Raw genomic sequence first — 11,071 nt, 5'->3', positions numbered from 1 at the left:
AAAAAAAAAAAAAAAAAAAAAAAAAAAAAAAAAAAAAAAAAAAAAAAAAAAAAAAAAAAGAAGCCTGTCTCGTGGTCTCTTTTGTGTATGCTAAAGGGTGCAATCTGCAAGTCAATCGGGATCTTGGCTCTAAACCACCATCAAGTAACTCTAGCAAGAAAAACAATGGAGGGCTACAGAACGACAAGCATGGATCACAGGGGAGACTTCCGTGAAATTAATCATGTTGGAGGATTGGGGTATACTTTAGGCTTTGGCTTAACTTCTATTTCATTTACACTGCGGACATATATGGCATCTGGCTCGTGGCTACAAAATAAAACAACACAAAGAAGGAATGATGAGAAAGTTGTCGATGCATCAGTGTGTGACAGTGTCAGAGAGAGAGAGAGAGAGAGAGAGAGAACATACGGTTTATCTCCCTCTTCAAATGTGTAACTTGATGCTACAGCTAATAGGCGTCCATCTCTACTAAATGACAGAGCTGCAATACTTGTTGGGTATTTTGAATACTGAAAGATGGGGTAAAAAAATAGTGTGTTTTAAAAATCGTACTAGTTGTGGACAGAAACAAAAGTATTAGGTCATGGCTGAAAAACTTGCCTGATATAGTCTCTTCTTGTTGTTCCCATCCCAAACATTCACGTACCCATCACAACCTCCAGTTGCAAAAGTACCATAGCTGCAGCATCAGTAAACAGATGCCAAACAAATCAATATGGTAACCTGAGCATTGTTTAAAACCCATCCATTGATTTTTTTTTTTTTTAAAGCCTCTCATAAAACAGATGCATTATTTTGAATTATAAGGATAATATAGTCAATCCCTCCTTTTCAGCCTATCTATGTTCTCACTCGAGCTAAATCATTACTCAATATAAACCATAAACTCACATAGGATGGAATGCAATGGCATTGACCGGATAGACTATGTCCCTTCCAGCCTCTGATTTTCTGTGACATTTGAATGCGTACCTATAAAAAGACATTCACATACAGGGAATTACAACTCAGACTATCAATAAAGAATAAATAGCATCTTATTAAAAAGAAAGCATATTGCTATTGTGTCTAAAATGCAGAATATAACCAGAATTAGAATGGGGGATTGGGGGTGGTGGTTGTCGGGTTGGTGTTGTGATATGTTCAGAGTTAACATATACAATCACGAATACATAATCTGGGGTGAACCATTTTCTTCTATCTGTCACTCTTGAGTACCTTTTTGAGCTAGCCTAAAACAGTGTTTTTTTTTTCCTAACGAATTTTGTTAGAGGATATAAAGAATTCAACCTATTGCAGAGAAAGGAATGAATACAAAAGAATAAAAGGTATTTACATATTTCTTGTTATTGTTTAATTACCAACAACACCTACTTTTTAGCTTGACTAGCCTCTGAGGGATCAAAAAATTCCATAGCTACTCGTCCTTCAACAGAACTAAGAGCATAACCTGCATTCAGAAGAAAAATTATAAATCTATAAGTAATTGCAGTACCAAAGCCATGATGGTGCTTACTTGCAGCGTATTTTTAGTTAATTTAGTTCATAGAAATCACAGTAGAAAGAAGCCACATGAATGAAGCATTTCCATACTAAGAATAGGTCCTAGTTGCTACCCTCGGAATTCAAATAAACGAACTTCAAAACCTGTTTCACTAGGAAGTAAGGGAACAAAGTATGTACTGGCAGGGTTCAACCAAAATTCCATACATATCCTATAAAAAAGAATCTATATATATATATATTCCATACATATGAACAGCACAGAGAATTACATTGTCATTTAAAAAGAAGAAAGATGGTTCATGAATCAAGGATTTCAATTTAAAGGTCAGATTAACACCTGTTCCATTTGGATAACACCGCACACATCGAGTCTGATATTTCAATGAGGATTCTCTTCTTTGCTCGGGTTGAGACATATTTCTCAAGTCATAGACATTAACATGCCTTCCAGCAGTTGCTACAACTAAACGGTTCCCCACAAGAGAGAGTGAATAAACACGCTCAGGCTGAGGATATGTTCCAACCAGCGTATGTTCCTGACCGCTTGCACCTCTGGGATCCCAACACTTCAGTGTTTTATCCCAACTGCCAGTAATTAATTGCCCTGGAAAACCATTGACCTACGTTGTCAAATTTCCCATATTAAGATAAAAATAATAGAAATGATATCTAAAATGCAGTGACATAGCACATATTTCATTGAGTACATAATTCTATCATCCAGAAACAACAATGGACATCCCAAATCCCTTCCTCTGGCATTTTCAACTTAACACATTTTTTTAAGATGCTAGTACCTGCAATAATTTTATAGTAACCATGTTTCACGAGGGAAGAAAAAAAGACACTAAGGGTTGCTCCAAAAAGTTCATCCAAATAAAGTGAATTAGAACCAATGTAGTAAGGTCAAACAAAATATCATTTGGTTTTCCATTGACAAAACAATTTTCCCTTTCCATTCACTCCCTTATGAATAAGATAGAAAATGATTCATTAAGTAGCATAAACTGATGATCTTTTAAATCTTCTGTGGCCTTAAGTACAAGAAATGTTAGGCACATTGAAACTTGGTAAATTACTAGCCAATCCATATGCTCTCATCTCAATAAAATTCTAGTAGGTATAAAAGTAGAGGTCGTAATGTGCTTCTCCCTGGGTTTCTTGTAGCAACCATGTCTTGAAATCTCTCAACCAATTACAAATTATGGGGTAATGTGTTATCCCCTCCTATTTTATTTATTTATTTCCACAAAAGATTTCATAATTGACCCCAACTATTAGTAAGTAACAATATAGTACCTGAGCTTAATTTCATCAATTTCAACTACTAACAACTTACTGGAAAAGTAACCATAACATGCTCAAGGACTAATTGATCACATTAAAAGTTTGAGGGCTACACTGAAAACATCTTAACAGTTTAAAAATATGCAACCTGCCTTTCAAAATCTAATTCGATCTTCCAACTCAAATTTTACTGTGAATTAACAATAAATAAGCGTAGAGCGAGTTAAGTTTTGTTCTTATTCATTACAAGTTTTAATTTGGCCCTCTCCTACTATTTTGGTACTATACCAAATCTACAAGCACAACTCTCATGTAAAATTTCTAAATGGCTAATTAAGCAGAGCTCCTTTCTTCTTCAGAGATAAAACACTCAGAACACTCAATTAAAAACCAAGCCATCAACAAAAATATACCTGCCGCGTAAGAATACTCAACGCACCGCACAGGTGCATCATGCTTCCCTAATATATCCTCCTTATTATGATTGAAAACAAGCCTGAAACATTTCAGAAAAAAGTTAAACTTGTTTCCAAAATTTCCAAGCTCCTAGCATAAAAATTCTGCACAGTCGAATCAGCAAGATTTCCCAAGTAAGAAGACAAAAAAAGAAAAAAGAATACAGAACCACTCACCTCCTGACAGTGTTGTCAACACTCACACTGAATCCCGAAGAATCGTCGTGGAAACAACAGTCGAGCACAGGACCACCGTGTACGAACTCACCGCGGAGCACGTTGGCGCTGGCGTCGTACAAGCGCACAGTCTAAGAATACAGAAGAGTAAAATGAGGTGAGAAATGAGGAGAAGTGATATAGGGAGTTACAAGAACTTTACCTTGTCCCAAGAGGAAACCAGTAGGTGGTCACTGTGGTTGGAGAACCGGAGATTGGAAATGCCGTCAGACGGAGGATTTGAAAGCTCCCGGCCAGCAGGAGGAGGAGGGATGGCTGTCATGGCGCAAACTCCTTGGCGGATGACCGATGAGATGGAGAATTAGGGTTTTTCTCTGAATACTTGGAGATTTGTTGAGTGAGAGAAAGAGAATCGAAGAGGGAAGCAGTTTCCAAAATTTGATTTTTTGAATTTGAGGACGAGAAACATTTATATACGAAAATCTTTTGGACTAATCTAGATACTCAGCTCAATACAACTCTCTATTTTTTTAATTATTTTTAAAAAAATTACTTATCCACAATACATATTATATTAATATCGATTACAAACATTAAATATTTTTAATTTTCCTACCAAATTCAGAAGAGGTAAGATTGGGTTATTACTCTATTTTTGGATTGGTTTAGTTGACCCGACCAAAAAATTGTCAATGGACAAACCAACATGAATTTTTGTTTTTCAAAAAATTCGACCTAATCCAAATCGAAAAAAGAAACTAACTCAACTCAACCCTTACGGTTTGATTGGAGTTCTCGAGTTCACAAATTTAAAATAATTGAAAATAAATCATAATGTCCCGTAGTGTATAATGCATTATACTGTTGTGTGTTGAGTTCGCTTATAATATGGTCATTAAGAATAATATCAATACAGAACTATGATAAGTGTATTAAGAATAAGCTTCAACGATATCTTATAATTCACATATACGGGAACATTTCAAATAACTAATTAGAATTATTAAAAATAAATGTATTATATCATATAGATATTTGTGTCCTTAAAATATACCATGAAAATAATTCAAATCGTATATTAAATTTAAATTAACATGTTTTTTTTAATAATTATGGTCTGTTTTAACCTGTAATTCATCACATTCCCCTCTTCAACTGATGTGAGATCAGACGATCCACCTTTTTTTGCTGCTTTGACCCATAACATATTTTTGTTTCTCTCTAACTGACGTAGTATCTCACAATCCACTCCTTGGGAGCCAGCTTCCTCACTAGCAAACCGCCAATTGTCTAACTCTGATATCATTTATAACAACTCAAACCCACTAAGACAAGACCATTTGTAACAACTCAATCAAAGCTATGTCTTTACATATACGTCACATATAACAACCTTTATTAAAAAATACTTGAGCCAATATTAGTATATTTTGTTCACGTACATTAATAAATAAAATAAAATAAAATAAAATAATCAAACTTTGATATTATTAAAAGAGATCCATTGCCTCATGCTCTAGCTATAGTTTTTTTTTTTCTTTTTTTTTTCTAATAATTAAATAATGTTATTTAATTCCTTCCTCTCCTCATTCTCCTATAAAAAAAATTCAGCACATCCTTTTTTTCTATTCCCATTTTATATAAAATTAATTATTGCGTCATAAAAAATGATTATATTATATGTAAGGAAGAAATTTAAGTTTTTTTTTCTTTTTCACTTTTGAATTTTTTATTCCATTAATTTCCAACCATGATTAATTAATAAATTATTTATTTATGAAAGAAAATAAAATAACTTCATAAAAATAGATTGGTCTTAAATACATAGCATAATTTTAACTAATAAAATAATAATTCTTAATTAGCCTAATTTTAGTACATGAATTAAAATATAAACAACATGCATTATTCGATGAAAAAAAAAAGAAATTAAAAAATTATTTATTTAACAAAGAAAGTATTATTTATATTGAGAAAATTAATTAAAAGGCATAATTTTTTTAATTAAAAAATAATATATAATATAATAATATAGGAAGTAAATTAACGCGTTTTGAGCTGCCAGCTCTTTCCAACAAGGCAGTTGAAATTCTATCTCCAACCATCGTGATGGCATGCACATAATTCTTACAATTTTCTTTTTTTTTTCAAAATTAAACACAATAATTTCATCAATTAATTAATAATAATAATAATAAAATAATAAAATAAAATTATTAACTATATTTATAAGATATATGTTGATTAACGGTGCGCTTGAACTGTTACAATATTATTAGAGTTAGACATCGAGCACATTGTAGCCAGACATTAGACGACGTGCCAGTGAGATCAATGGCTCTTAAATAAATGGATTATAAATTTTATGACTAATTAATTTTTTGCTATATTTCTAGTGCAAATTTATAAATTTTATATGACATTTATAAATATATATACAAGCAGCCGGCTATATTATAATTCAATAAACATAAATATCTAAGACATGTTTTTTGTTTTTTAATTTTTTAAGGAAACATTTTAATGAAAATAAATATAATTAATTTTCTATCGATAATAAATTTATTTTCGAAAACATTCTTATAAGAAATGTTTCGTTACTCTCTGTGACTGATGTGAGATTTCACATGCATGGTTTTTTAAGTTTTTGCAGCAATTACGGGAGTGAAGGATCGAATCTGTAATTTTCGAAACTATAATTCGTATCTTATCTCCTTAAACTATATGTTCGGATTGACCAGTAATATTATTACTAGGAGCTCGACGTTTGGACATTACTCGACTGTAATTTAACCTATATTTTTGTTGAGACCTACTAGTATTTTGTCACCTTAAGATCTTTAAACGATGCAAACAATAAAACTTAGCACGAGGCAAGACTTTGAAATTGTATGTCATAGGTTCATCAATAACGTCGATAAGATAAATTTATTTAACCGGTAACTTAATTGAGCGGAAAAAAACGATCGTAACCCAACTAGCTGTAAAGTATTTTTTAAGTTAACCCGAGATCTAATAAATTAATAAGTGAATTAATGGGAAAGAAGACCTGTTTAAGAATGAGGCCAAAGAGCATTTCCAAAGGGCATCTTTCATTTTCAAATCAACCATTCCACTCTTTGAGAATATATTTATGAGTGTCATTATCACCACATCCCACAAAATTATTGTAGTTTTTTAGTCTTCCCAAAGTCTATGACTAAATGAAGCTAATCAAACAAACCTTTCTTTCACTTTAATGGTATGACAAAGACATGATATCGACAACCGTAAAAACCCGAACCTGTTGGTTATTAGCACATACTTCAATTTTCTCTCATTCCCAAAAAAACCCGAATCCAGTTCGTGACGAAAACCCATGACACAGTAAGGAAAAAGAAAGAAAAAAAGAGATACATTGTGAGATCACACGTCAGTTGGAGAGGAGAAACAAAATATTCTTTATAAATGTGTGGTTATCTTTCCTTAGTAGACGTGTTTTGAAAACCTGAGGCTGACTGCAATACGTAACATGTCAAAGCGGACAATATCTATTAACAGTGGGTTTTGGTTGTTACAAATGATATCAGAGCTAGACACTGGGTGATGTGTCAACGAGGACGCTGAGCTCCAAGGAGGTGGATTGTGAGATCCCACATCAGTTGAAGAGGGAAACGAAACCTTCCTTATGAGAGTGTGGTTACCTCTCCCTAATAGTAGACGCATTTTAAAAACCGTGAGGCTGACTGCGATACGTAACATGTCAAAGCGGACAATATCTACTAATAGTGGGTTTTGGTTGTTACAAATGATATCAGAGCCAGACACTAAGTGGTGTATCAGCAAGAACGCTGAGCCCTAAGGAGGTGGATTATGAGATCCCACATCAGTTGGAGAGGGAAACGAAATATTCTTTATGAGTGTGTGGTTACCTCTTCCTAATAGACGTGTTTTAAAAAACACGAGGCTAACTGCGATACGTAACATGTCAAAGAGGACAATATCTGCTAACGGTGAGTTTGAGCTGATACAAATGGTATCAGAGCCAGATACCAGAACGCTAGATATCCGAATGGGTAAATTATGAGATCTCACATCAGTTGGAGAGAGGAACGAAACATTTCTTGAAAGGATATAGTTACCTCTGGTTTGACAACAATACATAACGAGCCAAAATATACCATATCTATTACCAGTGGACTTGGACGGTAACACGTAATCATTGATTCTATCTAAAAGACCAAATATCACCAACCAAGTTCTTTTCCTTTTGTTTTTGTCTTAATGGAAACTGAAAAAGGCTGCATTTTTTAATCCATCAATGACAGTTGGTTAAGCTTTTGAGTTGTCTTTGGGCCCTTTGTCCCTCTTTAGGGTATTAAACTAAGAACATAAGTCAACTTCATTTTTGTTTATAAATGAGCTTCAACAATTTGTATCCCATCTTCTCAAGCATCAAAGAACCATAAAAAAGTCTCCTTTTTCTTGTTTTTGGTAACCCCAATGGAACCTATAGGACCCATTTCAGAAAGGGAATGGATATCTCTCAGTGGAGCTTACACAGCTGAGGAGTCTGATTTCATGGCTAATTTTCTCAACAACTATTGTCTTCCAAACGAGCTCAATCCCAGTTCGAGCTCGGCCGTCCCGTCTGCTTGTTTGGCCATGGCACCCATGGATGAACCTTCTTACTATAATAATCCTTATTACACCTTGAATGAGAATGATTCTCACCCTCTTTGGTTGCCTAATAATGGTGCCTCTTTGTCCTTGGATTTCTCGATGGAGGATGTTCGGAATGGCGATCGATTGGACGATAGCGGTTCAAGTCGAAAAACAAGGCAATGCAGGCTGCAACAATTCCCTGCTGGAAGCTCACAGCCCGAAAAGAGAGCTGAGATCATGGTGGAAGAAGCTACGAAGGACGATAAAGTTGCGCCGACACCCGTTGACACCAACTCAAGGAAGCGGTCCCTGAGTTCGTATAATGTAAGATTGATAATTCGAACTCATTTGTTTCTTTGATTCTAATGGTTAGGAATTACGAGTCTTTACAATGGTATGATATTGTCCACTTTGAGCATAAGCTCTCGTGGCTTTGCTTTGGGCTTCCCCAAAAAGCCTCGTATCAATCAAGATGTATTTCTTAAATTAGTCAATGCGAGACTCCCTCACAATGGTCCTCAACACTAATGGCATTGCGCTTTGTGATTCGGTAATGAAGGTCGAAAAGACGAAGACGAGTACGAGGAACACAAGGGCACGAAAGAGCTCGAAGATTGCTTCGGCTAGCTGCAATGAAGAGGAGGATCACATTGTTAGTCCAAATGGGCTGTGCACAAGCAGCTTCAGCTCAGAAGATGATTGTAATGGTGGAATCACTCCCAGCTCAACCCTGAGCTCAAGTGGAAAGCCAAGAGCCAGTAGAGGCTCAGCCACAGACCCTCAAAGCCTCTATGCAAGGGTAACCCTCTAACCCTCTAAACCACTCCGATCGCTATTGTTAAACTCCCAAACTTCCATTGTCATATTTGAACTCTCGAATTCTGATCTAATATGCAACTCCTTTCAATTTTCCTTCAGAAAAGAAGAGAAAGAATCAATGAAAGGTTGAGAATGTTACAAAGCCTCGTCCCGAACGGCACGAAGGTAGGCCGATCTCACACGAACATATACGATCTCGGTATTTATCACACGATCATCAATATCTTGGTCTGTGCAGGTTGATATCAGCACAATGCTTGAAGAAGCAGTTGAGTATGTGAAGTTCTTGCAGCTTCAAATCAAGGTAATTGTTGAATGAACAAACCACTAATTTCCATACTTTTCAAGGCTTGATTTGTGTTGAATCCAATGTTTGCAGCTGTTGAGCTCTGATGATCTATGGATGTATGCACCAATTGCTTACAATGGAATGGACATTGGACTTAACTTGAAGCTCATGAAACACGACAATGCATCACAATAGACATAGCTAACGTTGTTATTTCTTGTCGTAGGAGAAACAGCTTTTGAAATGTAACCTTTTTGTGAAAGAAATCGAAGCTATATTTCAAGCTCGACTTATTTAGTTCGATCTTGAGCTCGGAGAAAGTGTTGTGTTCATAGTCGATTGATAACTATTTCATGTTCTTCTTCGACTTTAATTGAGTTTGAAAAAAATATATATGTTTTTGATATCTAAAAATCGTTCAAAAGGAAGGGTTCGAAAAATTGTGAGAGATCCACATCGATTGGAGAGTATAACAAAGTATTTCTTATAAGGATGTGGAAATCTCTCCTTAAAAGATGCATTTTAAACTTGTGAGGCTGACGATTATACGTAACGGGCTAAAACGGACAATAGTGCTAGCAGTGGCCTTGGGCTGTTACGAACGGTATTATATTCAGAGTGCAACCAAACACTGTATACGTATGAGTACTATGATTTTCATTGATACAAGATCTTTTGGGTGAAACCAAAACAAAAGTGATGAGAACTTATATTAAAAGTGGACAATATATCATATCACCGTAAAGATATCTGTAGACAACTGATTGTTAAAATATTAAATTTTGATCAATATCAAAAGTAGAAATGGTCTCTCTTCAGAGTCTTCGACCACAGAGAGTTCCCTATCGGTCTCAGAGTTTCTCTCCTTCGCCTCATAAGTTGTAGATATCAAGGTTGATAGCTAAGGGATACACTCAAACTCACAGCATACATTACGGCGAGACATTTGCCCTAGTTATGAAGATGAAAAAAAATAGACCAATAATGTAACGATGAAATTCGAATGATAATTTTTTTTAAAATGAATCGAATTCCAAATTAATCATACATTAATCAAAGGACTAGCTTCTTCACATAGATTAATGAATTTAATTTTTATATTTAAAATTTTGACCTATGGTTTATTGTTTGTCACATCAAATAAGAATGTGAATATGATGAATCAACAAATAAATTAAACAAGTGTCAACCAATATGAACATTGACATGAATTTCATATATTATGTCAACCCTCTCTTTATAAAGTCAGTTCACACAAAGGGTAGCCTTCAATATTAATATATCATAATAAGTTAGTCTTATTGTAGATATTAATTAAAAAAAAAACCCAAATTCATATTTATAAATAAAATTCTTTTGAGATTTTTTATTGTATTAAATAGACGTATGATAGACAAAGGATCAGTCGCTCGGGCAAACCAATCCTCCTCTAAGAAGAATTGAGAGAAAATTCTAACTAAATTTTTAATTGTCAATAAATTTTCCGACCTCAAATGAGAGAAAGACGGGAAAAAAAAAATTAAAGTATAGCGATTCCGAGTTCGCTCAAAATAAATCCTTTATGAAATTAAGAAAAGTCCATGCATTTAATTTTCATTATAAATGTCAAAGAAATAATTGATTAAATAATAAATAATAAATAATAATCTTATTCTTGTATTCAAATATTAAAATTACAATAAAGTCCAACTTTAAATATGAATTATTTGAGTATGTCAACATATAGATAATAAGAGGGGAAAATAAAAAATTCTCAAATATAAATTTTATCTTTATATTTTGGTTTAAATGGAATTAAATGTCAAACTATAAATTAAAATCTCTTCGCTATATATATTATAATCGACTAATAAATTATATAAAAATCAACTGGTCAATCACTATATATATA

At 33.9% G+C, this 11,071-nt stretch overlaps 2 protein-coding genes across 2 annotated transcripts; one reads left to right on the top strand and one right to left on the bottom strand.

The window, feature by feature from the left end:
• Positions 1-62: 62 nt before the first annotated feature.
• On the bottom strand, positions 63-3,853 carry LOC111483070 (mitotic checkpoint protein BUB3.2). The gene is made up of 9 exons (XM_023129188.1): positions 3,631-3,853; positions 3,429-3,559; positions 3,210-3,292; positions 1,847-2,113; positions 1,378-1,453; positions 895-975; positions 604-682; positions 412-512; positions 63-309 (listed from the first exon to the last, which is right to left on the bottom strand). The coding sequence occupies exons 1-9, from the start codon at positions 3,748-3,750 to the stop codon at positions 222-224; spliced, it is 1,026 nt and encodes a 341-aa protein (XP_022984956.1). The 5' UTR covers positions 3,751-3,853; the 3' UTR covers positions 63-221.
• Positions 3,854-7,871: 4,018 nt separating this feature from the next.
• Positions 7,872-9,401, top strand: LOC111482989 (transcription factor bHLH85-like). Its single transcript, XM_023129050.1, has 5 exons — positions 7,872-8,396; positions 8,632-8,871; positions 8,991-9,056; positions 9,130-9,195; positions 9,271-9,401. Exons 1-5 carry the CDS (start codon positions 7,911-7,913, stop codon positions 9,373-9,375), a joined length of 963 nt encoding a protein of 320 aa, XP_022984818.1. The 5' UTR covers positions 7,872-7,910; the 3' UTR covers positions 9,376-9,401.
• The last annotated feature ends 1,670 nt before the right edge of the window (positions 9,402-11,071 follow it).

Source organism: Cucurbita maxima, unplaced genomic scaffold (genome assembly GCF_002738345.1).
Source record: "Cucurbita maxima cultivar Rimu unplaced genomic scaffold, Cmax_1.0 Cma_Scf00008, whole genome shotgun sequence".
Classification (NCBI taxonomy): Eukaryota; Viridiplantae; Streptophyta; class Magnoliopsida; order Cucurbitales; family Cucurbitaceae; genus Cucurbita; species Cucurbita maxima.
This window is presented reverse-complemented; position numbering and strand designations above follow the sequence as displayed.

What these genes read in the sequence shown, in the direction of transcription:
- LOC111482989 (XM_023129050.1), top strand. Translation starts at nt 7,911, where the DNA reads ATGGAACCTATAGGACCCATTTCAGAAAGGGAATGGATATCTCTCAGT. An exon ending in GGTCCCTGAGTTCGTATAAT is followed by an intron (nt 8,397 to 8,631) that starts GTAAGATTGATA and finishes TCGGTAATGAAG; the next exon opens with GTCGAAAAGACGAAGACGAG. An exon ending in CTCAAAGCCTCTATGCAAGG is followed by an intron (nt 8,872 to 8,990) that starts GTAACCCTCTAA and finishes ATTTTCCTTCAG; the next exon opens with AAAAGAAGAGAAAGAATCAA.
- LOC111483070 (XM_023129188.1), bottom strand. Translation starts at nt 3,750, where the DNA reads ATGACAGCCATCCCTCCTCCTCCTGCTGGCCGGGAGCTTTCAAATCCT. An exon ending in GTTGACAACACTGTCAGGAG is followed by an intron (nt 3,293 to 3,428) that starts GTGAGTGGTTCT and finishes GAAATGTTTCAG; the next exon opens with GCTTGTTTTCAATCATAATA. An exon ending in GTGTTATCCAAATGGAACAG is followed by an intron (nt 1,454 to 1,846) that starts GTGTTAATCTGA and finishes TTCTGAATGCAG; the next exon opens with GTTATGCTCTTAGTTCTGTT.